The sequence below is a fragment of the Halichoerus grypus genome, chromosome 14, assembly GCF_964656455.1.
Source record: "Halichoerus grypus chromosome 14, mHalGry1.hap1.1, whole genome shotgun sequence".
Taxonomy (NCBI): Eukaryota; Metazoa; Chordata; class Mammalia; order Carnivora; family Phocidae; genus Halichoerus; species Halichoerus grypus.
Genome location: NC_135725.1, coordinates 25,291,565 through 25,315,390, shown reverse-complemented (window position 1 = coordinate 25,315,390; position 23,826 = coordinate 25,291,565). Strand labels below are relative to the sequence as shown.

The 23,826-nt window shown below is 46.1% G+C and overlaps 1 protein-coding gene across 6 annotated transcripts in view; it reads right to left on the bottom strand.

Moving 5' to 3' along the window:
* NTRK2 (neurotrophic receptor tyrosine kinase 2) overlaps positions 1 to 23,826 on the bottom strand; it is a 323,196-nt gene that overhangs the window by 180,356 nt on the left and 119,014 nt on the right. Inside the window, exon 12 of one of the 6 annotated variants that reach the window (XM_036113475.2) lies at positions 11,785 to 17,071. The exons of the other annotated variants lie outside the window; for them this stretch is intronic. Within the exon in view, the coding sequence (XP_035969368.1) occupies positions 17,034 to 17,071 (38 nt within the window). The 3' untranslated portion in view covers positions 11,785 to 17,033. Of the gene's footprint in view, positions 1 to 11,784; positions 17,072 to 23,826 lie in introns of those variants that run through there. 6 annotated transcript variants of the gene reach the window in all.

The window sequence follows — 23,826 nt, the reverse complement described above, 5'->3', positions numbered from 1 at the left end:
TAAATTTTTAGCTTCAACATCGAATGAAGTTATAGCTCTTTGACAAATGATGTTCTGGGTTGCCATGACAACGGGGCCCGCTAGAGGTGTGCGTAAAGAGGCCTGCCCATAAATCAGAACGTTTTAGGAAGGGGTTAAAACAAACACTTCTAGACTATTCCCAAGATTTAGTGCCAAAAATGTAATTATAGACATTTGTATCAGTCTGCCATAAAGCATGACGGCTCCAATATTACAAAATGTTAATTAAAAAAATCTATTAAACCCATGTCCCTCTGAGAGAAATTAATATCACACCTAAGGATGGGAGTCAGTGCAACTCAGAGGCTGGGAAAATTGGATGGCCAAGTAGAAAGGGAAGCTTAAAAGCAGACTAAACCAGGGGCAGTTTAGTTAAGAGTTCCGGCTAGATTCTGACCCTCAGGACGAGAGCTGAGGGCCAGACAACATGCTCAGAGCCTTTCCGGAAGCCTGAGAGAGCATAAAGAGTAATCAAAGATTTGGAGATGGAATTAGAAAGAAAAATCTGATAGACAGAGGTTAGCTCACCTGAAAATACAAGGACGAAGCACCAAAGAATCATTCAATCCGGGAGGATGTAAACAACATGCGGTAACCATTAGCAACTTCCAACGAGGGCAAGAGAAATGAGAATTAGCTTAAAATCCGACACTGGAAAAATGCTTTGTAAGGTAAAGGTCATGATATTCCACTCCAAGGGTCACAAATGAGCAGCCTGCAGGCTAAACTGAGTCGAGAGATAAATTCTGTCTGGCCTGTATGGGGTTCTTTTAAAAAATGTACAATGCTTGCCAACATTTAAGAAGCAGGCTATTGCACATAAAATTCTGGCTTCTCTTTCACATGCTGATCCAGGGATAGGCCTGGATTCCCATGTGGCAACTGGAGCTGGGTTCACGGAACAGAAGCTCCTTGAAGACAAGGGGTTTGCCTTGCTCAACCCCGTGTCCTCAGCACCAAGAATAGCGCAGGGCACGAAGAGCACATTCACCCCTTCTGAGCGGAATGAATGGAGTACCTGGCTGAATTAATGAATGAGGAGCAGCTGCCCTCTTTAAATAAAGACACACTCTCCAGGGGGCTCCCCCTCCCGGACTGTCCGGCCTGCCTGGACCCTAAAGGCATTTGAATTTCCACCTCGCTCTGTGCAGTAAGCTCTTCCTTCTTTGAGACACTCTGTTGTCTTTGACGTGAATCCCTCACATAGAACCCATTTTAATGGCCACATATGCAGGCCGCTGAAGCAAAATGACAATGTGGTAATATCCGTTAAGGATTTTAAAGAACAGCCCAAAAAATGATCTTCCTTTAAAGGTCTGGCATCATCGTTCATCCTGCGGGCAGAAAGCTATATCAAAAAACTTGCCCAAGTCTCTTCCAGTGCTTGAACAAAGCAAGTACTTCTGATCACTTGTTTATTCATTCAACAAACATGGAACCTTTTCTGAGTGCTAGTATGACTAAAGGCCATGTGATATGTCTCTTTTACCTGGATGGCCCGAGATTTAAAGTTTTATTAAATGACTGGGATTCACTATAAACAGTAACCACATCATGAATCTACTATATGCAGATGAATCCATTCTTAACTCATCCTCGCAACCTGTGCGTTAGAAGTTATTAGCCCTATTTTATAGAAAGGGAAACTGAGTCTTAGAGAGGTTAAGAACCAGGTTCACAGCATGGGCCAAAGGGGCTGGAGGGATTTGGCACGTACACCATGCGTGTGATAGGACATGCCACCCACCTCTCAAATAAACTCTATCCTCAAGTGTAGCGGGTTCAGTAGTAGCCTCCAAAAAAAAGATGTTTCCAGTTATATCCCCTGGAACCAGCGAAGGGGGTCTTATTTGGAAGAAAGAGTCTTTGCAGAAGTAAGTAAGGATCTCAAGGTGAGAACATCCCAGACTTCTGGTGGGCCCTAAATCCGGTGATAATTATTCTTCTAAGAGGAGGTGAGGACACGGAGGCACAGAAAGAAGGCTATGTGAAGACGGGCAGAGGGGTAGCATGTCTACAAGCCCAGCAACACCAAGAATTGTCAGCAGCCACCAGAAGCTAGAGAAGCCTGGAACGGATTTTCCCTCAGACTCTGCAGAAGGAACCAGCCCTGACAACACTTCAATTTCTGACTTCTGGCCTGTGAAAGGATACGTTTCTGCTGTTGTAAGCCACCAAGCATGTGGTGTTTTGTTATAGCAGCCCTGCGGACCTCATACATCAGAATACTCCTGGGCTGACAAACTGAAGTCCCCCAGAAAACTTAGCCTGTGCTGTTCATTGGGGCGATTGGGCTGCATTCAGGATCCTAACGTGAGGCTCCCTATTTCCAAACAAGACTGAGGCCTGAGCTTTGTTCAGAAAATTCTCCCATTGCAATAAAAGTGAACTCAACTAGGAATCATATACATTTCATTTCCTTCTTCGAAAGCACAGGTGTCCTCAAACAGGAATGGTGTGTGGCCCCATGCTTTGGAGCAACTCAATTTAATGCAGACATAGAGGACCCAGGCTTACCTCACTAGATGATCAAATACAGCACAACGCTATTACGGGAGTATAGGAAGGAAGGTGTCACTTCCATGTGGGCCATCTTGGGGAAGCTTCTCGAGGGGAGGAGGAGTGCAGCTAGGCTTTGGAAAGGGACAGCAGTAATGACAATCCTCATAATGTTATTGTTTACTGAACACCTACAACATATCACGTCCTGCTGACCTGCCATACTTTTCCCATTAAATTCCCCCCGTCACCCCACTAGCTAGATATCTGCCACCCTCGTCTCTCTGAGGAGGAATCTGGGACTTGCAGAGTGAAGTGCCAAATCCAAGGTCACCCAATCAGTAAGTGACAGGACTCTGACACATGAATGCCCCAGGTGGTGGGAGGAAGAGGGTCAAACTAGAGTCTTGAGGAAGTACAGAAGTGGTGGTGGATGGGAAGGCGTGGTAGAAAAGACAGGCTGGAGGAAGAATGTTCCGGAGTTTGATGCCCCATTTTGAGGAGCATGGACTTTATCTACTTAGCTTTGTGAGTTGCCAGAGCAGTGTGAGTCCAGGGCTGACTAGCTCAAGTCTGTGTTTTAGGTGGAAAATGTTGGACGCACAAAGTTGGGGAGCATGGTGAGAAGAGTGAAACCAGTCTGCCCCAGACAAATACAGAGAGCCTAAAGGAAGGCAGAAGGGGTGGGAGTGGAGAATACCAGGCAGGTCTGAAAGACAACAGGGAGAGGGGACGCCTGGGTGGTTCAGTCGGTTAAGCGTCTGACTCTTGGTTTTGGCTCAAGTCACGATCTGGCAGCTGTGGGACTGAGCCCCAAATCGGGCTCTGTGCCCAGTGCAGAGTCTGCTTCAGATTCTCTCTCCCTCTCATTCTCTCTCAAATAAATAAATAAAATTTAAAGAAAAGAAAAATAGCTGGGAGAAAGACGTAGCTTGATTTCCAGACAGTATTCAGGAGGTAAAGACAAGGAAGGTGTCCTGGCTAGCCCAGACGTTTAGAAGGACGGACAAGGTGTGAGTCATAGCACAGGACACAGGACAAGGGCTGTGTGGGCACATGTGGTGGATTCAGTTTAAAAAACAAAACAAACTGATCTTTTTTGTTTCTGGGACCCTCAAACTCCAGGCATGGCCATTAGCAGATGGTGCTGTAGCTTCTGCCTTCTCTCCCTACCTGATAGGTTTCCTTCAAGGGGTCTGGTTGGAGTGAGAGGGTATTTAAATTAAACACATGAATAGTTTAAACTCTCCAAAGGAAATTGTGCACTCTAGGTTTGAATCAAGCATGATGTACAAACCACTGGCCTACTTCCCAGAGAAGCACCCCCCCGCCCCGCCGCGCCCAGCCAGCACCAGGATGGCCACGTGTCACAGGCCTAGAACTCAGCATGACAGTACAGAGCACCCCAAACTCCGCCTGCATCTCAGATGTACAACCGGCAAACTGAGTGAAGAGAAAGAACTCAGAGCAGGGAGCTGCCACAGGCTTTCAGGAGCCCATGCACAGCTGTCTAGAATGTTGCTGGTTCCAGAGCTCCTTCTTAGCTCCTGTCCACCTGCCCTGCCCTCTCTAGAAAGCCATGCAGTCCTAGAAGAAAGATGAGCTAGGAGTCCGAGGCCGACACACAGCTAGTCAGGGTCTAAAATAATCTGAATTCTGCACATTGATCTCATCCAGCAGCACCTGGGAAGCGTGTCAGTAAGCACTGGACTTGACTGGAGTCAGAAGGGCAAGGTTCGAGTTCTGCCTTGACATGTGGCTCTTATTACCCGTGGACTTGGGTAAGCCCAGCACTCTGGAGGTAGGCTGTGCTGGGCTCTGTGGGGTCCGCTGCTGCCCCTGCAGCAGTCAGCACCTGTGTCTCCTTCCTGGAGGACTGTCCTTGAACTACTGGAGCCCACTCTTGCCAGTTTTGACCCTCATCCAATGACTGGTGGGTGCACGAATAGGAAAGCCCAACTCCCAGATTTCTGGGGGGCAGCTTACACTCCAGAGTTCCCCTGCCAGCAAGCTATGCCTGAAATCATCTTCCTGCTTAGCCCCTTGCCAGGCTTGCCTCTTCCGCTCCCTCCCCAGGGTGCCCTGCAGCACACCCTTGATAAATCCCTGCTCCATGAGTCCTCATGTGCGTTTGCCTCCAGGAAGCCCGGCCGAGACCAGTATCTGCCCCAGGCTGCCGTGGAGGAGCTGTATCTTAACAGCGATGAGCAGAATCTCCAGCAGAGGGGTCACCAAAGGCAAAATCTGGCAATCTTTTGTTTAATTTGGCTCACGGAGACTTGAAAAAATGTGAAGGGCCCTGCCAACATGGAAAAAGTGGGAAATTTCACATAAAAACCCAGATCTCCACTTGCCTCAGAAAAATCAGACTCGGCTGCCCGGAGCCTACTTTCTGACTCAGCAGCAGTGGTGCGGCGTGGGGACAGCTCCGCCAGGGCACGAGCCGGTCCCCACGCCCCCACCGACCCACCTACTCCCACGGGACCTATCTGCTCTCTGCAGCCACTGGAGTTGCCAACCTAGGGTCGAGCACATGGAAAGTACTCAGTGAAGTCTGTTGAATCTGAACACGGCATCATCTTCCTTGAAAACAACGTAACTGCAGGAGAGCAGGGGTGAAAACCGTGTCGGCGGATGCATAGCTCTGCTCCCCTGTAAGCTCCGTCCTCTGACCTGGCAAGGGATGGATGGACGCTGTCACGAGCGCTCTCCTGAAAGCAAGGTGAACCAGCGATGAGAGCAGCCAGGACAGGACATTTGATGGGGAACACACAAGGAAAATGAAATTCAATCACTTGTGGTTTTAGTATGCAGGGGAGAAAAACAAAAACAGGTCTTCATTTCAGATGCTGTTTCATGTTGCCATAAATAAAAGGATGGCTACAGCTCAAAAACGACATTTTAAACAGTTCAAAATGTGGACCTGCCCTATCTGTGTATCTTTTTTTTTTTTTTTTTTTACAGGATGGAAATAGTCAAAGCCCTTTAAACCAATGTAACTGCTAAGTCATTTAGGGGAGCAGCAGTTCCCTTGAGCACTGGACTCCAGCCATCCAGTGGAGTGTCCAGGTCACGGTCAGGTGGGTCAGTATGCTTTGCAGGGAGATGACGAGCAACAACTATCAAGTACATCGGTTATGTGGAGGTCGGACAAGGTGGCGCTATTGTCCAAGAGCACCTTGCAGACCTTCAGCTTCAGGGAGCATAACTGACTAAGGGCCCCATGACACCCTGAAACCCGTCTGCGCTCTGAAATCCATCCCCTCACTTGCACATGGTCCATGCTCCCAGCCCACGGGGGGCTGCACCAGCACCGAGGACTGGGTGTGGCAGAGAATATCAAGGCAGACCCATCCTGGGAGCCAAGGAGCTCCTCTGATGGCTGACTTGGTTCCAAGGCTCCCCAGGAGCCTTGCTCATCCTTCCATAAGGCACATGGAGTCCCGGGGGCTTGACCTCTCCTCCCTCCCTCTCATTCACGGGAGGTGTACTTGCACCTCAGCCTGATGCTCTACTGCCTTCCCTATCTCCTTCCCCATTTTCTCTCACACAAGAGTTTCTCCTGATTAGAATCCTGGCAGCTTCTGTCCTGTCTTGGCATCTGCTTCTCAGAGGACATGTTCTGCATTTGAAAATTCCTACTGCCTATATTCGGCAAAATCTGTCGACTCTACCCAATGATCGAGGCTCTCAACTTCTGTGTGGTTACATGAACCCGAAGAAGAAAGTACTTACAAAGAGAACTTAAAATGAGCAGGCTTTAAGGAACTGGGCAAAGAGTTAAGAGAAAGAGAAAAAGAAAAAGCAGGAGGAGGGGGAGGATGGAGAAGAAGGTGGAGACACGTTTTCAGTTGTTCTTCCATTTTGACAATGTTCCATTGAGAAATGGGCAGGGAGGTCCCCTGAAACACAACCTGCTCACACCTCTAGGAAGAACTCTCAGAGACGGTCTCTTTTACCTGTCTTGCTCCAGAATCCCAACTGTTCAAATGCCATGTGGGATGAGACATGGTGTCCCTTAGAGGATGGATGGCCAGGAAGCCCTTTGTGACCACGATGGAGACCACAAGGCTCTCATTCTCAACACCCCAAACCTCAACATCTCCGACTGTCATTTTGTGGAAAGGCAGGAAAAGGGAAGAACACTGCTTATATGAGATATGTAAAATGTGCCTCATAACGAAAAAAAGAAAGAACACAGTCACACACACACACACACACACACACTCACACTCATACTCTGCTATGAGGGTTAATGTTAAAAGGAAACCTTCAGGCTGGTTATTTCATAATTCACAGCAAAATAGAAAAAAAGAGACAAAATCAGCAGCATCGTTTATAAGCCCTGGAAAATGGAAGTTTCCAAGCTGTCATAAATAAGGATGGAAGGATTTGCCAAGTCAGAAATTTTGCCAAGTTTGAAATCCACTCAATCCTTACATTTTGGAGCTCAGAACGGAACACCAACCTTTTGGGATTTGTAATCATTTCTTCTCAGCGAAACTTCTTGCTATTTATAAGGAAGTAAAAACAAAAAGCAAAAAATACAATATGGAAAGTTTTTAAAAGGAGCTGGTTGGGAACATTACAGCATGGTGTGCATCGGGAAGGCAATAATGGTACAGATGGTGTATGTACTGGGATTAAATTCCTATTTAATCAAACAGGGCTTAAAGTATGCAATATTCCGTGTGCGCGTGTGTGTGTGTGTGTGTGTGTGTGTGTGACGGGGGAGGGGAATTGTGTCTTTCCTTGCTGGTACCTCTCTCTCTCTCTCTCTCTCACACACACACATACACACAATCTCTCTCCTGTGCAAATGCTCCACCCAACTGATTCTAAATTTTTAATGTGTGAAAATTAAAGAGAGGTCAAAGCATATTTCCGTGTGTGGTTTGGCTTCAGAAAGGGAACTTGAAAAAAAGAAGAGAATAATAATTAAAAAAAGAGAGAGAGAGAGAGAGAAAAGGGAAAGAGAAAATAGGTAACAAACGTGGAGATACTTTTCACCAATTTATACTGGGTCAAGAAGAATCCGAGCCACCCAAATGAAGAGCAGGGGCCTGATGGATTTCTCAGGGTCTGTAGCCGTGGGGTCCCCCAAGAGGCAAAGGGAAAGCTCCAACCTCAGAGCAGCAGGGCCAGAAGCATGGATTTTATAGGCAGATGGATCTGATTTGCATGACTTTGGGCAAGTTACTTAACTTTCTGCGTCTTTGTTTTCTTATGCATGAAGTATGGACAGTCACAGCATCAATATTACAGATACTACATCAGACCACGGCCCACGAAGCCAAAGATGGCATCTATCCCTCTTATTGTGGTGCCCCCAGTGTGCGGCTCACCGTCTGACCTATAATTGACACAACAAATATTTACTGGATTTTGAACAGACCTGACGTAAGATGAAAGAAGATAATGAAGAATTTAGTACATGTCTCAGTTGGGGTCGTGTCAAGGAAAAAGAACTCACCGCAAATGGTTTAAATGAGAGATGTGGGAACGCTGTGGAGAGCAACGGGCGGGTTAAAGGGACAAACAAGACACAGTGAGGCACTGGAGACTGACGGCAGTGGGAAGCTTTTCCCTCCGCTAGAATCGAGGGGAACAGATGGAGAAGAGGAGAAAAGGTGGAGCCTAGCCGCAGGGACCGTGCATGCGCAGGGATGAGCCCTGGCAGGGATGAACCTCCACGCGTGCGAAGGGAGCAGGCATAGGCTGACCCTTCTACTCCACCTGACACCTGCTAGTCACCCGGCTGGTCCAACACACTGGGGAGCCAGCACACTACCACCCCAGAAGTAGAACATTCAACCATGTTTAGTGAAGGAGGGTGATGGCGAGGTAACTGCCCCCCGCCCCCCACCAAATCCAGGAACCTAAGTGCAGAGAGAACACCTGTCAAGGGAGTCATCTTTGCAAAGCCTGAAGCACCCTAAATGCACTATCTCTTAGTTCATGTAAAAACCGAGAACATCCCCCTGTCATCCAGAGGTAAAACAGGGCTTGGTGACTCTACTTCCCCCCCGGGGGCCAATGCCCTTGCATGAACTTACCTGAAGCGGGGTCCTAATCCTTAAAGCAAGCAGCCACGGCCTACATTTTTATTTAGCGATTCAGCCAAGACTAAACACTGTATGATGAGAAATATTAACAAGAAATGAAAGGGTGTCAAATAAACACAAAAGAGGCTTTTCCTTTCCTCTTGGGAAACACAATCAATATTTTAAAAGGAGAGAGGGTGAGAATTTACTGTTCATTAGCCTATGGTTGGGCGGAGATTTTAATTCAGTAAACACAGGCCCCCAGCGTCCTATGCTGTGCCACATGGGGCCTGGACCAAATGACTGGGAGCTCAGTGCACGCCCTTGGCAGTCTCTTTCAGTCACCGGCTGCCAGACGGGATCTTCGGGGACAGGAGTGTCAACATGACTGAGTTACTCAGATGCTGCTCCGGCTCGTTGTGTTTCAGAGGCAAGAAGCTGCTCGGGCCGTCCCCACCGCCTTGTTCCAGTGTCTGGATGGTCTACACGGAGGTGGCAGGAGGTGTCCTCAGACAAACCCTCCGGCCTCACCCCCACCGAGGCGGCGTCCCTCACCAGAGAGTCAGGACTGCTCCAGACCGCTACAGATGAGCTGGAAGTACTCCAGTTCAAGAGCCATGAGGAAATTCATTTCAGAACAATCGAAACCAACAAATCTGTCTTCAGTTACAATGGGCAAAGCAAACATGTGCTGGGTTGTCATGAGCTAATCCGCAAGGAACCCATACTTGATCACAACTTCTGTGTTCCATAAAGTAACATTTAGAAAGCATGTGCCAATTCACTACTGTGCCACATACTTGGAAGTCGAGGTGTGCAAGGGCTTCGTCAATGGCACCTTTAAATAACCGGAGGCTTATTGGGGCTGCATGTACCTCCCCGGTAACAAAGGCTGACCTTACAATTCTGCTTTTCTACAGCAGTCATCTCTGCTCAACCTCTAGTGAGTGACCCCTGGGCACTTGCATGGCCCTGAAGGTGCCCCAGGCACCTCACTGGCCTCACCCCAGTCCCAGCCCTGCTCAAGAGTCCGTACGGGGTAGCTGTTTCAGTCTCCAGCTATCTAGCCAGCCTGCCAGAGTTCAAATCCCGGTGTAACCTGGATCAAGTTCCTCAATCCCTCTGTTCTTCAGTTTTCTAACGTTTAAAATGGGAGCAATATAGCATTGGCTAATTTTAAGAGGATCAGGAATTAATCCAGGAAGCACTTACCACAGTGCTGGGCATACAGTGAGAAAGCAATACGGTTAACTAGTACTACCATTTAGATATTGTAGTCAACCTCACTTTAAAATGCATTAGAAAAGGTGGTAACAACAGCAAAAGTGCCTTAAATTAGGTGCTGGTTTAAGAAGAGAAAAGCCCAAATGACAAAATATCTTTAAAGAAATGAAACTGCATTGCTTCAAACATGAAATAGCTCCAGCAAAGGCCAGCCATGCTTTGTCTACTACAGCTATTATGAGAAACTACCTCAGGAAGTAGAAAGGAATAATCTAGTTATTTGTAGCTCATTGCCTGCAAATACTTGTTTCTGAGGCTTGAGGGAACTTGAAACAAGTCTTTTCTTTCACACACTCTCTCAGCCAATTCGTTTATTTTTATTCGTAGCTGAAGATTTTCAAATGGATGATTTCAAAGTTAAAGATAATGTAGACCCCTTTCAAATGATCAAAAATTCTGAATTAATAAAGTGAGAAGAAAAGAAGGCAGACCACTTGGGGGATATGACCTCCAATGCTTTTTCCTCCAGAATCCTCAAACTATAGAGCATCATTCGAACTCACTGAACTATCATAATATAGGTCCAAACAAATTGTACCCTCTTCTTTTATCAAAATCAAATCTGAAAGGAATCCATGTGCAAGAATTGCCTGGGCAGAGTGAGGGATCTAGAAGGGGAATCACTGTAACTTCCAAGACAGCTTCACAGCCTGGACCACATCCAGAATGACCCAGTGAGTGAAGTTCCCTTCCATCAGACTCCATTATTTGCACCCACACAGTGACCATATGGCCAATATATAAAAATGAGTCTGTGATTCCGGGGCACTTACTGAGGGATACTCAAGCATGAGTGCACACCCAAGTCCCTCACAGTATTTTATTAGCAACACCAAGTGCCCCCCCACATGCACAGTCTCACTGAACTCTTGTATGCACGGTCTCACTGAACTCTCGTAAGAGCCTGGAGGGGGGAGGTGGGCAGGTACTATTAATATTATTGTCATCTCATGAGGAATGGAGCCATGAAATGTCTTTCCCGAGATCCTTTAGCTTGTGAGTATAACTGGGATTCCAGCCTGCACAGTCTGGGTTCAGTGCCTAGTGCCTCAAATTATGATGCAACCTCCAAATGGCCAGTGAAACCTGTTGAGAAGGGCGTTTAGAAAAAGTACAAGTCACCAGCACCAACCAGACTCTTAGAACAGATAAGTATACTTGGGTCGATGAGACAGCAGGTCACATTGGATCAGTTTTTCCTGTCCTTAGCCTTCAATTTGGTGCAAAACCCTTTCAAGGTTCCCAGAAGGTGAAAGCAGGCTCAAATGAATCTGGGGTCCTACAAACCTTGCTTTTTAGGTCTTATCCTAAAAGGAAAAAATTAAAAAGGGACAAGCCTGGGGGACGGAGACAAGAGGACTGTGAAGTGTGGGTACCATGTTAATGGTTATGGTTCAACGCCATCCTATCTCTATGGTCCACTTGTCTTCCTCTCTCTCTCTCTTCCATGAAAGCACAAGTCATCATGTTCATTTGGCTACAAGTCGCTTAGAATGGAGGGACAGAGCACTGAGTGTATCCTCTTGCTAGGACTTGGGTCATTCCAAGTTCTTAAAATACCAAAAGACTTTCCCACAGAACGTAGGTTGTTGGTTGTTGTTTTTGTTGTTTTTTTTTTTAAAGTCCCTTGAACTTTTGTTTTCTAGAATTGCTTTTTAGCCAATGAAAACATATCCGATGCAAGAATCAGTTAACCATAAATGTATAATTCACAATGATGGAAATTTTAAAAGTCCCTTTGGGGGGAGAGAAGATGTATTCCAGGATCTACGGTGAGTTTGGGACTTCCCCAAAACGCTCGGTGACGTTTCTCACACTCTTCCTTCTGACACCTTTAGTCTTGAGGACCGCCAATGCCACACGGGGTGATGGTATGTGTTTGAGCAAGGGAGGGGAGGTATACAAGGCCCTACACAGAATGCAAGACACATGGAGATGAATTATAAAACTTTATTGGCTTGTTAAAAAAATGAATGAATTCAGCAAGTACATTTATGGTCTATCCACATTGTTAAAACAGCACTTAAAAATAAAATAAAAATGATTATCCATTATTTACAGGAAACATGAAAAAATGACTTTAAAACCCTGGAACATTATGGAGAAAAACAGGACATGCTTATGATTCACAGACTGCCTATGGATTACAGCAAATGGATTTGAACAGGAAGTGAATGAAACCCAAGGATTTGTCTTTCTCTGGAAGCTCTTGCTAGTTTTTTTTCCCATTTTTTTCTTTTTAGCTTTATTGAGGTGTAATTAACAAATAAATGTGTAAGACAGTTAAAGGGTACAATGTGACGATTTGATATACCTAAACATTGTGAACAGAATCTCTCGCTCTTTTATATTTGATTATGCTCCATTCATAAATGGAAAAATAAAGGGGGTGAAAATCTCTGTTCTTTCCTTTGCTTCTCACACATTTTTTTTTTTCCGTGAAAACTAAGACACAGCCAATAGCATCCTATCTTGGGTGCTCAGTAATGACCACCCCAAGACTGCACTGCAGCACTCACCTGAATGAAATCCAGAGTGATCTCACCGTCAGAATCAGATGGCTGGGGGGTTCCCTTGTCCCTGATGACCAAAACAAGGAAACGGACTAACCCGAGTGGAAAGCCACCTTCTGTGACAACTGTTTTCATGTCACTCTCTGGGTTGGGAGTTCTGTTCACTTAATTCCATCTGGCAGCACCCCACGGAAAATTATATTCTTGCCCTGTCCGGAAGAGTCCTTAACCTCCCCAGGTGCCCTGGAATAAACCTGACATGGCTCGTGGGCACCGCAGGTGTGTGAACACAGCAGAACTCATTTAATGAAATGGTGGCCTCTGCCCAGGTGTCCTTGGAGTCCAGTCTGCGGGACCCCAGGGGGACCCCTGACCTTGGCTAGACAGGAAGGGCACAGCCCACATGGCTGCCCACAGCCGCCCTGTGAAGGCGCCAGATGACATGAGTCCTGTCTCTCCCTCTGCATCTGGTCTGGACAAGGCAAGGTGAAATGAGCATCTACTGTTGTGTGAGGGGATGAGATGAAAACCAGGGAGGAGTGCTAGACAGAAAGCACCAGAACAGTGCAAGAGGGCATCATCCACTCCACGGTGGCATGAGAGAGGTTAGTTCAGGCTCCATTCGTGTTTGGTCCCATTTTGCAATGAACAACAACAACAACAAAAAAGCGTGTGCAAAGCAACCAAGAAAGCAAATGAAAACAAGCCCCCTGTTTGTCATGGAGTCAATTTAGATTGCTAGAGAGAAAGAGAGAAAAGTCAGGAATTCTAAGCAGATCGAGAGAAAAGGAGAGACGAAGCTGGAGCGCCTCCATCACGCGCGCGCCGGCACCTGGCAGCGAGCTGAATTCCTGCCTTGTTCTCCTTGAGCTGATTGCTCCTCGGACTGTCCAACAACCATGGCCTCTGCTCTGTCTGGGGGGAGCCTCGAGCCCCAACCACTCGGGGTGTCCTTCAGAAGAGTTGGAAGCAGGGGCCAACCCCCTCTGCGCCCTGTGTGGCAGGGTGGGGCTGAGACTGTTTCCTTCTCCTCTGTGCCCCCTACTTTTGGAAAGAACATTCGATGGGTCAAAAATGAAATGGGGGGGCGCCTGGGTGGCTCAGATGGTTAAGCATCTGCCTTCGGCTCGGGTCATGATCCCAGAGTCCTGGGATCGAGCCCCACGTCTGGCTCCTGGCTCAGCGGGGAGCCTGCTTCTCCCTCTGCCTCTCCCCCTGCTCATGCTCTCTCTCTCTCTCTCTCTCTGTATCTCTGTGTCTCGAATGAATAAATAAAATCTTAAAAAAAAAAAAAGAAATGGGTCTGGGCTGGGAGACCAGGAGTGAAAAGCCAAGAATTTCTCCCATCGGGAGATGCACCTTCTTTGACCTCAAACCGGTGTCTCTGGGGATGCCAGTGGGAGATCCTTAGTCTGTCTCAGTGGCCTCGGAGGGTCTCAATGGGACCCCATTCAAGACACAGGGCCTGAACCATACCTCTTGAGGTGGCAAGCCTGTTTCCCATTTACCAGCGGCCACACCAGTACATCAAGGACCCATGAACGGGCCTGTGTGCTCTCCCATCGAACCCCATCCAAGTGGGCCAGACGACAGGGACCCTGATGAAAGGAAGGTCCATGTCAGACAAAACAGGAGGAAGGACTTGCTAGGTGGTCTCCCGCCACTCAGAAGTGGGGCCCATTGGGGACGGAGGGAAAACAGTGACCGAGGGTGACGGAGCCAAGGCCCCGGCTAGCGGAAGTCACAGGAGAGCCCCGATGGGAAGGGACACACTGCAGATCCCTCGGGCACCAAACTCCATGGAGAAAAAGCTCTCAATGGCCATGCTGGGAAGTGCGTTTGCAAAGGAAAGATAGTAGGAAACAGAGAACAATGATGTTGCTTTAAGACAAAAGTAACAACCTGGCAGCCCACAGACATGTTTTGTTGGCCTACATAATGTTTTAAAAATAACCGAGCCAACTTTTTAAAAATAGGGACATTTCACATTTAAAAAAAAAAAAATCCAGGTTTCAAGTTTCTCTTAAAGAATCAGAAGATTTGGGAAACTGGGGCCCCATTCCCGGGAGGCAGGAGTTGGCTCTGCAGGGCTGGGTGTCCGCACGCCCAGCGCGCACCCTTTCCAAAGGGCACCTGCCTGGCACTGAGACGCCGGGTCCCAATTGGGGGGCAATGGACTTGATTTCAGCAAAAATGCTGCCTGTCGTTTTCTAATGCTGAAAAAAATACATGATACGTGTCATTAGGAAGCTGTAAAAAGATGTCTTGTAGGGGACATAAAAAAGCAAAGGATGAAAGAGGGTGGTCTAGAGGATAGAAATGAGAAGATATGTCACTGACTGTGGTCTTCGGGGATTAAAGAAAAATGAAAAGCGAGGAACACAAGAACCATATGAAACAATTTTCTAATAGCCTGCTGTTTTCATCGTTCCCTAGGAGATGTCAACTGCTCTTTGATATATTAAATTGCCTTATCTGTCCACTTCTCTCCATTTTAAAACAAAAATCTACCCTGCAAGTCTTCTAGCTGTTGAATACAAATATTCTTTTTTTTTTTCCTTTTGGGTCTGGGAAACGTAGAAAATAGTTCTTAAACAATTCATTGCCTTTTTCTGGTTCCATGGAATAAAATCTTAAGGGTTTAAAAAAAAAAACAAAAAACAAACTTGCACCGAAAGGCTGATATTTAAGAATGCTTGGGGTGCTGATCACCTCTGGTCCACCCTCTGTGTGAATTTCCTTTTCCTTTCAGGGTTCAAGGTTTTTGCAATTAGCTGGCCTCTTTGTAAATCAACAACTTTGGGAGAGATCAAAATCTAAGTAGTGACAGGACCTGTCATTTAGCAGTGAGCAAGCAAATGGGAATCCAGGGAATATTCAGACCCCCCCACACCAAAGGCCCGTTGCTCTCCCCACTCAAATGTGTCTTTGGAAAGCACATGTTTGAGAACAAGCAGCCTGTGTATGCTTCAGAGAAACTGCCCCTCTCTGAGGCAGGGGTATGGAGTGGCCAAGGTCAATGCTGTAATCCATAGGACCCTGTGAAATGTCTGTATCAAGTAATAACATATTTAGTGGCTAATGTAAAAGATACAGTATAAAATATTCATCATGGATAATCCTTTTATATCAAGTGGTGCCTAAGTGGATCCTGGTTTATTAAGATTAATGCCTCAGTTACACAGGACGCAAAACAATGTTTCCAAACATGCGGACTAGTAAAAAAATCTAGAAATCCTTAAAGCTGAACTGCAAAACTTAAGTAACTATTTCAAAAAAAAAAAAAAAAGAATTTTTTCAAACGTCTGTAAGTTTCCAATCCAGCCATGGCGTCTCTGAGCATGCCTTCACGGTTAGAGCTGATCGTGCTTTCAAGCGAAATGCTCCGGGCCTGGCTCTGTCGCCCCCCTCCCGAGGAAAGTGTGAGGTGAGCTGGGGCGAGGGCAGCCGAACCTGTCTGCAGGACAGGGATCCTACGTGGCACAGGCTGAGCAAAGCGGACAAAGGTCACTGCAATGGCCAAGTGAGCGAAACAGGTGTCCGTGACAGGACTAAGGCAGGGACGCAGGATTCTGTAGCTCCCGGGCTACCCTCTCGGCAATGAGGCTGGACCTGATAAAGCGCACGCTCATTACCTCTGTGCCGCTGGGGTCAGGAAGAGCCTTCCTGCCCATGAAAACCAGCAGTACTGTAGTATAGAGTATCTATCCTTCTTAGAATATGGTCTCCTGCTCCCAGCAGGCCAGCCATTCTGCCCGCAGACCTTTTCAGAGTAGAAAAGCTGCAGTTCTGTCATGGGAACAGCATGAGATACTGCGGCCTTCTCACTAGGAAACTTCTAAAAAGCAGGTGGATCGCAGGGGGCAAATAAAAGGACATGCGCGCCATGTGTGTCTATTTCACTCTTGTAGTTATTCTGAAACTGACTACGCGTAACCTAAATCTAGAGCCCCTGACCACAGAGCTGCTTTTATTTTTCACCTGCTAACAAACTTTAGAAAAATCATTAGCGTTGATTGCATGACTCTGGACCTTTATCACCAGCGAAGGAGAGAACCTCTCGGTGGCCTGGCCAAGTCCCCACAGCGATGCCCTTAACTTTCTCAGTCGATGTGTTGTAGACGGGAAAGAGAGACTTTCTGAATTCAGTCTTCATTAAACATCAACAGAAAATAATGCTAAACTACGTGTTACGTGGAGGTTAGGCTGTTTAGTGTGTTCTTATACCTGTCCCTAAACTTAGATTTTTTTTTTTTTTTTTAAACTTTGTACTTCACCTTTAATGAACAGAAACAGTAAGAATCATTACATTTCCAGTATGGTCAAAGAGCACTCCTTTCAGAAGAGAAGCATAAGCCAATGGAATCCCATGTCAATTTCGTATTTGAACAATTGCAAGAACAAAAGAGAAGCATTAATTTAAGATGTTTTCTTGAGTGTTTGCTTAGCAGCCTGGGAGCTGCCTCTGCAGCGGTGCTCCCCAAACACAGCTCAGGACAGCCGCAGGCTTCACACAGGACGTCCTGCAAACACCACCCACAGCTACCAGAAAACCCCCAGCTAAGCGGCACCTCCCGGGAGAAGCCAGCGCCCGTCCCCAGAGTCCGGCTTACAAGGCAGCATCAACCAACAAGCACCACAGCCCCCTTCTCTGTCTTTGCCTTTATTTCAGCTACCCATCCAGTGGGATCTTATGAAACAAAACAAAACCTAAAAGAAACACAAAATAAAACATAAGTCATGCTCAAAACAAAAAATCAATGAAAATTAACATACAAGTATAATCACTTTTAAAAAGAACATAATAAATAATCAAAATCAAGACACAACATAGAATATGCTTTAAAACATAAAGGAATAGATAATCACAGAAAGAAAATTGGGAGAAAAACGTGCATCTCATTGTCAAGCCACTTAGTTTTAAACTTCAAACCGATCTTACGTGGCCCAGGAAACCCTGGAAAGATGTGCAAGGGATTTCTGCACATAGCTCTGCACGACAGTCTCAGATGTTAACATCTTAATCTAAGGAGGAGAAATCTGTGTTCAATAGAGATGAGTCCTGGAGAATTTTTATGCACAGTGAAAAAAAAAATAAAACTCAACAACAAATATCTATCCAAATCCTGATTTTTCTTTCCCCACTTAATTTCATCAAATTATTTCTAAAATAACAGATCAGAAAACTGGCTAGCTTTAACTGTGAAATACTGGACCACACGAAGATTTAGATTCTTTTCCAGGAATCCTAGTATTAAATAATTAATTGCCTTAAATCACTTAAGTATCATACCATATACATGACATGCACACATAGATAGATGGAATATCTATTATATAACACACAGTATATACATACATGTGGTATATTGCCTGTATGTGTGTGTATATATATATATATATATATATAGTATATATAAGACATATAGTGTATGTTAATTAATGTTAATTAATCCTGCAAACATTAATTGAGCAGTGACCAAATAGTAGACACTACAGTAGATGATACAAAAATAAAGAAAATGAAATTCCTTGGCCTAAAATACTGAGCCATCCCACAGATGGAGAAAGATGAGCACACCACTTGCACAATAAACAACAGCTAATCCACTGGGTACCAGGCTTTCTTCTAAGCTCTTTGTCCAAATTAGCCCTCTTAAGTTCACAATAACCCTATGGGGATGGTGCTATTATTGCTCCCACTTTCCTGGTGAGAAAACTGAGGCCCTATGAGCAAAGCAGCTTGCCGGAGGCCCGACAAAGCATGGGCCAGAGCTCAAATTCTGACCCAGGAGCTTGTATTCTGCGGCCACCCTGCCCTGTCACTGCCGGAAGGACAAAATCCCTTCAACTTCACTAGGAAAACCCAGCGAGAACAGGGGAGATTCATCACATGTAGTTCTGTGTGTGTAATCTGCATGAAGCTTCCTCAGATCCCTAAGTGACAAAATCGATGACGTCGTGGTAGAAACCCCCAAGACATGTTCAGTTCAGCTTCGGAAGGCACTTCTAAACCCAGCCCTCCAGACTCTGGATCTTCCTCAACCTGGCGTCTGGTCTGCCAAGCACTGGTGTCATCTGCCTCCAGAGCTGTAATTACCACCACCAATCTGTATCATCATTTACAACAGCACTCGAAGAGTCTACGGAGCTGAATTTCCATGGCTCTTCTCTCTCCCGCCCTTCCAAGTCTCAGGAAAAGCACTCGGTACGGACGCCAAACATCACTTATGGATTTAATCACCCACAAAGCACTGAGCATGCAGGATGCACACAGTGGTGCCGATGAAGACTCCTTCGTTTCTGACTTTAGTCTCTTTTCTCGAAGTTCAGCCTCCAGGCAAGCATAAGCCACACTGGTTTCAGAGTGCACTCTGACACGTAGAACAAGCCTGCCAAATTAACTAACCAAACACCTTCAGGCTCTAAGAGGGTGGGTCTCAAATTCCTTCCCACTGAAACAATAGGATTAATATTAGGATATCAAGTTTGCCAATAAAAACAGGAGGAACTTGGTGATACAAAGAGAAGACATCATCCCCAAAACAAAAGACTGGCTGATTTCAATATACCACTCTCTCTGCACATTCAATTTTGAAAAGCATTTGATATTAAAATACTAATAATAACAGAACGGACTAAACTGTTAAAGTGAGCCTTATTTCCTTCCAATGGGTTTATGGCACAGGAACTCTTAAGAGTTTACTCATCTCAGAGTGTTTACAGCAGGCCCCAAGCCACCCTTCCTCTGCTTCGATTTGCCATTTTCCTCCCCGAGACCTACCCAAGCTCGTTATTACAGTTTGGGAAACAATTTGCTTTGCTAGATGCGAGCTCTCTGGGCTGCCATTCACTCAGGCTGCAACTGCATCCAGCCCTACTTAAACGGATGTCAAGTGTCCCTCTTGAACCTCCTTCTGCTTTGCCTTTCGTGATGCATCCTTCTCCAAGAACCGTACCTCAGCACCACACACCCATGCCACGAGGGGAGTAAAGCCAACCAGAATAACACATGCGACGTCTTCCTTGGGAGGAAAAGCCAGGCTGTTGCACTGATAAGCCATGTGCCGTGTCTGCATTCCAACTGCTACTACGGCCACCCTCCGCCTCCAGGAAGGCAAGTCAGACTCCTCTCCGATACCCTTGATCTTCACAAAACAGTTGACACACTAAAGATACGCCACCAGATAGTGAAAAACCAGTCTGATTTCAAGACTTGACTCTTTTATACGGAAATGTACCTGGTGCTTCATATTTCTAAGGAGCTGAGAGGAAGATTCCATCAGGGCCCCAATTTACCTACCAAGACCTCCTGACTTGCCCACTCATGTTACCAGAAACTCAAGAAAGGGGCCACAAAATGATATCAAACAATAGATCATTATTTTCTCCTAGTGAGGGGGAAAGTTTTTAGACCACAACAAATGGCTGAACATCTTGAGGGTTTAGCAGCCAAACGAGCTGTCTAGCTTCTGAGCCTGAAATATAGATATTTTGACAACGTGACATTCTGAAGGATTTGCAGCATTCCGATGGTGCATGGTAGTTATCATGAGAATGGCTCTTTTATCAAAAAAAAAAAAAAAAAAAAACAAGAACAAGGATAAAGCAGGCAGTCAGAAATGGGATGTAAAGTCAAAAGCAGAGAGAAACCCAGGATGTGTCCTAAAACTCTGTCTCTGCTACTTGCTGATTTCGGATCTGCTCATTGACCTCTTCAAAGGGATGGGCGGGGCGGGGGAGGTGAAGGTCAGCGAAGCACTGTGCTTTCTTTACCACCGGCTTCGGACCCATTTAGATTTATTTACATTCAAACGTGCACACATTTCCCTCCTATAACTCAGAAGCAATCAGCCATAAAATGGCAAGGATCTGCAGTACATTTAAATTAGCAGCAATTTATCTGGAGCAAAAAGGAAAACTGCTGAGTGGAAAGGAAGCGAAAGGAACGGAAGAAAGACGCAGCTGTTTGTCTAAAAAAGCAAGTCTTAACTCATTTGGAGAATTCAAGTAGCGAACTGCCGACTTGGGCGTCCGCGTGGCATGGTGCCACTTTGGAGGCCGGATGGTGGCCAGGGTGCCAGTACAGCAGTCGGCTCACCTTCATCAGAGAGCAAAGCGAAGGCTTCTTGAACCTTCCGGAAGATGTCTACTAAGTAAAATCAAAGGATAAATTCCTATGTTCTCATAACATTAGGTGCCTAGAACCCAGCGGGTGCAAAGAGCTTTCCATCGCCCTTTAGACTTGAGCTGGGTGCAATCCTGCTTTATTTCAGCACCAGGGCTTAAACACCCACTGTCCTAATTTGATATTTGTGGAGCATCTAATATAGGTTTGTTGTTACACCAACTATCCCTTGCCATTTGCCTTTTCTATTTTATAGGTGACTCACTCGACCCGCATGGCCAATGTGATGTGTCCAAGGTCACCCAGGAATGGAGTGAGACAGCCGAAATCTAAACGTGGATTCTCTGGGCCATCGGTCTATCTTGTACAGTGGCATCACCTCTTGCAGAAATGTCCCAACACATAAGCCAGGTCCTGGCGTGTCCTTCTCTGAGCTCATTCCAGAAGTTGCTTCACCATCCTTTAGACCCCTCTTTCCCTTCCCGGGGACGTGCTTTGTCCACGTGCTATCTCTTGCCCTAAGATCCCCTTCTACCCAGCAAGCTCTCCTTATAGAAGCCTTGACCATGCTTGAAGGTCCACGCAAAAGCCATTTCTATGAGCATTTAGTTGACTGGCCTCTTAACCTCTATGACATTCAATTCCATTCATTCACATAGCCTACGTTTGTACCTTTTTAAACTTGCATTTCTTTTCTGTCTTCTTCCCTGCATCCCGGACTATAGGGCGCAGGAGGGCAGAGAGAGCACGTCCAGCCATCCTCTGGGCCAACAATGCCTTGAACGATACCAAGGGCTGAATGCATTTTGAGTTTGAGAATAGCGATGACTAAACTTTGAGTTTTATGGAAGGACTTTGCTGTACTTGGTAACAGAACCAAAATGGAGGGGGGTGGAGTGCACAACACAAGGTAGGATCTACTATTTCTCCCTGGTAACTGGGCTAATCAACACACTTCAAAGCTTCCTGCAAAAAATCCCGTATTTGCTCAGAAGTATAGTGAAGGTTACCATCAGGCACGTGGACACCCAGTAAGTGCCTCCTGAAGCATTTTAAGCTCCTGGGGAAAAGGTGCTAGACTTATTTTCATTCTTGTGATGATCAAAACCACTGTGGGCATTGGACGAAGTAAACGTTGTCCATTTGTTCGCTGAGGATGAACAACTAAAAATAAGGATGATCAGCGAGGCTTTTAAAGCTCTAGTTTGACTTTACAACATGAAGTTTAGTTATGAGCTGAAAGTTAACGCAGGAAACACAAAGTTCTTGGCAAAACTCGAAGGTGTAAGGAAAGCCAAAACTATTGCACAACTAAAACTCAGTGATTCTAAGGAGGATGTGGTCTGATCAGCAGGGCCTGATGACAAGTGTCCCAGGGCTCAAGTGCTCCCATGTCAGGGACTTCACATGGGATGAGGAACACATCCAAAAAAGATCAATGATATGGCCTCTATCTGTGGAATCACCTAAAAACACTACGAGTAGGAAAAAAAAAAAAAAAGATTGAGTTCATGGTTTGAGGGGCATTAAGATTTAAGCAACCACACTGAGACACCCAAATCAATGTGCTGTTCCCCTGAGGGGTGTGTCTAGCCCTCTGGCTCACTTCAATAAGCATATATTGCAAAATCCATAGGGTAGCTCTTTGTAATAGGAAATGACATCTTCTTAAAGCCATTGTTCCACAATTCTCGGACCAGAGAGGCTTGCCAGTGACTCGAACATTCAGTGCACATGGGCATGGCCCTATAAATCTCCACACCGAATACCATGTGCTCACTGCTGCCAATACACATTTGTGTCCAGATTTGTTTTTGCCAAAACACTCTAGCCAGCAATTCTTCCGAGTCCATGAAGCCAGAGTACTAGAACCTACCATGTCCAAATAGGAGACAAATGCCCTAAAACCTATAACTTAATTAACCTGTAACGACGTCAAACTTGCAAGAACCTCAAACATACCCAGTGGAGGCTACTTGGCTCTGCTCAAGTGTGGCCGAAACCATGACACACAGACCACGAATACATTGCTAGAAAAGTAAAGTATGCATAGAATAAGCAAGAGGGAACAAGTGTGGTGGGCCGGCCTGAGCTTGTCTGATGATGATGAGGATGATGGTGGTGGTGGTGGTGAACCTAAGCAGGGGATGGAAGGAAGAGGAGCAGGAAGAGGAGAAGGACTTCAAACCAAAGGAGTTGCTGTCAATGCAGATAGGAGACCTCAAGCACGTAAAGGGGGTGGTCACGATTATTGGGGAGTGCAAAGAGAGATCAAAAAGCCGCAGAGCAGGACTCAGAGTGCAAGTCCAAGGTTAAGCTGACCCACAAAGGAAGAGAGTAAGTCAACATCCAATCTGTCCTTTTTTTTCATGAGGCACTCCAAGCACTACTTCAGAGACAAAGTCTGAAGATTGCTCACATGGAGGATGCTCGCTAAGAAGGCAACGCTAAGAAGCCATGGCCTTTCGTGTGCAGTGTGTCTGCCTAGTGTCGCAAAGCCTGGAGGTCAGAGCCACGAATGCTTGCAATTAAGCAGAGAAGATCAAACAAATTATCTTCACTTGAATAGAGGTACCTTATAAATCTCATCTGCATTTAAATGAGCTCAGGGCACAAGATAATGAAACCCTAAACACCACATGTTCCAGAATGCCAAACAAAGAGAGGTGGGGTTGATAATCCCCACAAACTGACTACACTAAACTGTGAATTACCCAAACCCGCCCTAGGGCAGGAAATGAGCAAGGCCTTTGTTCTGTCCAGTCATGGACCATGGACGTCTTGGAAGACTGGCTGACATCGGAGAAGCTGCCAAGTGCATTCTGGGAACAGAGTCCTGCTTTGCAAGGAGTCTGGCCCAGGTGGTCACTCCCCAGCCCTGTGATGGCTTCCTCTGTGTGTTGCTGCCCATCACCTCCTCCTCACTGTCCCCTGGCCCCACACAATGACATCACCTCCCACCACCCAGGGTCCTGCTCCCAGGCCACAGATCTGTTTCTCCACACAGAAAGCTTCAAAGAGATTTATCTGGACTCAGCCTTTTCTCCAGAGAAGTCGAGGTGCCCCACCTCAGAGACAAATACAGATTATGGGGTGGGAAGGAGGCCCTTCCCCCAAACATAACTTTTTGCTCTACTGCCTTTTCCCCAGCACACCATTAGCAGAACAACTTCTATCATCTCGTTACTTTGTTAGGACAAGCACTAAAACATGCTTCTCCTCCAAGAGGGGCAATGTTGGGTTGGAAAGAAGATTCATCCTTGCCATTGGCCAGACTACCTGGGACGTTACTTGACACTTACTCTGTAAGACCAAATTTAAAATCCCATATTGGACC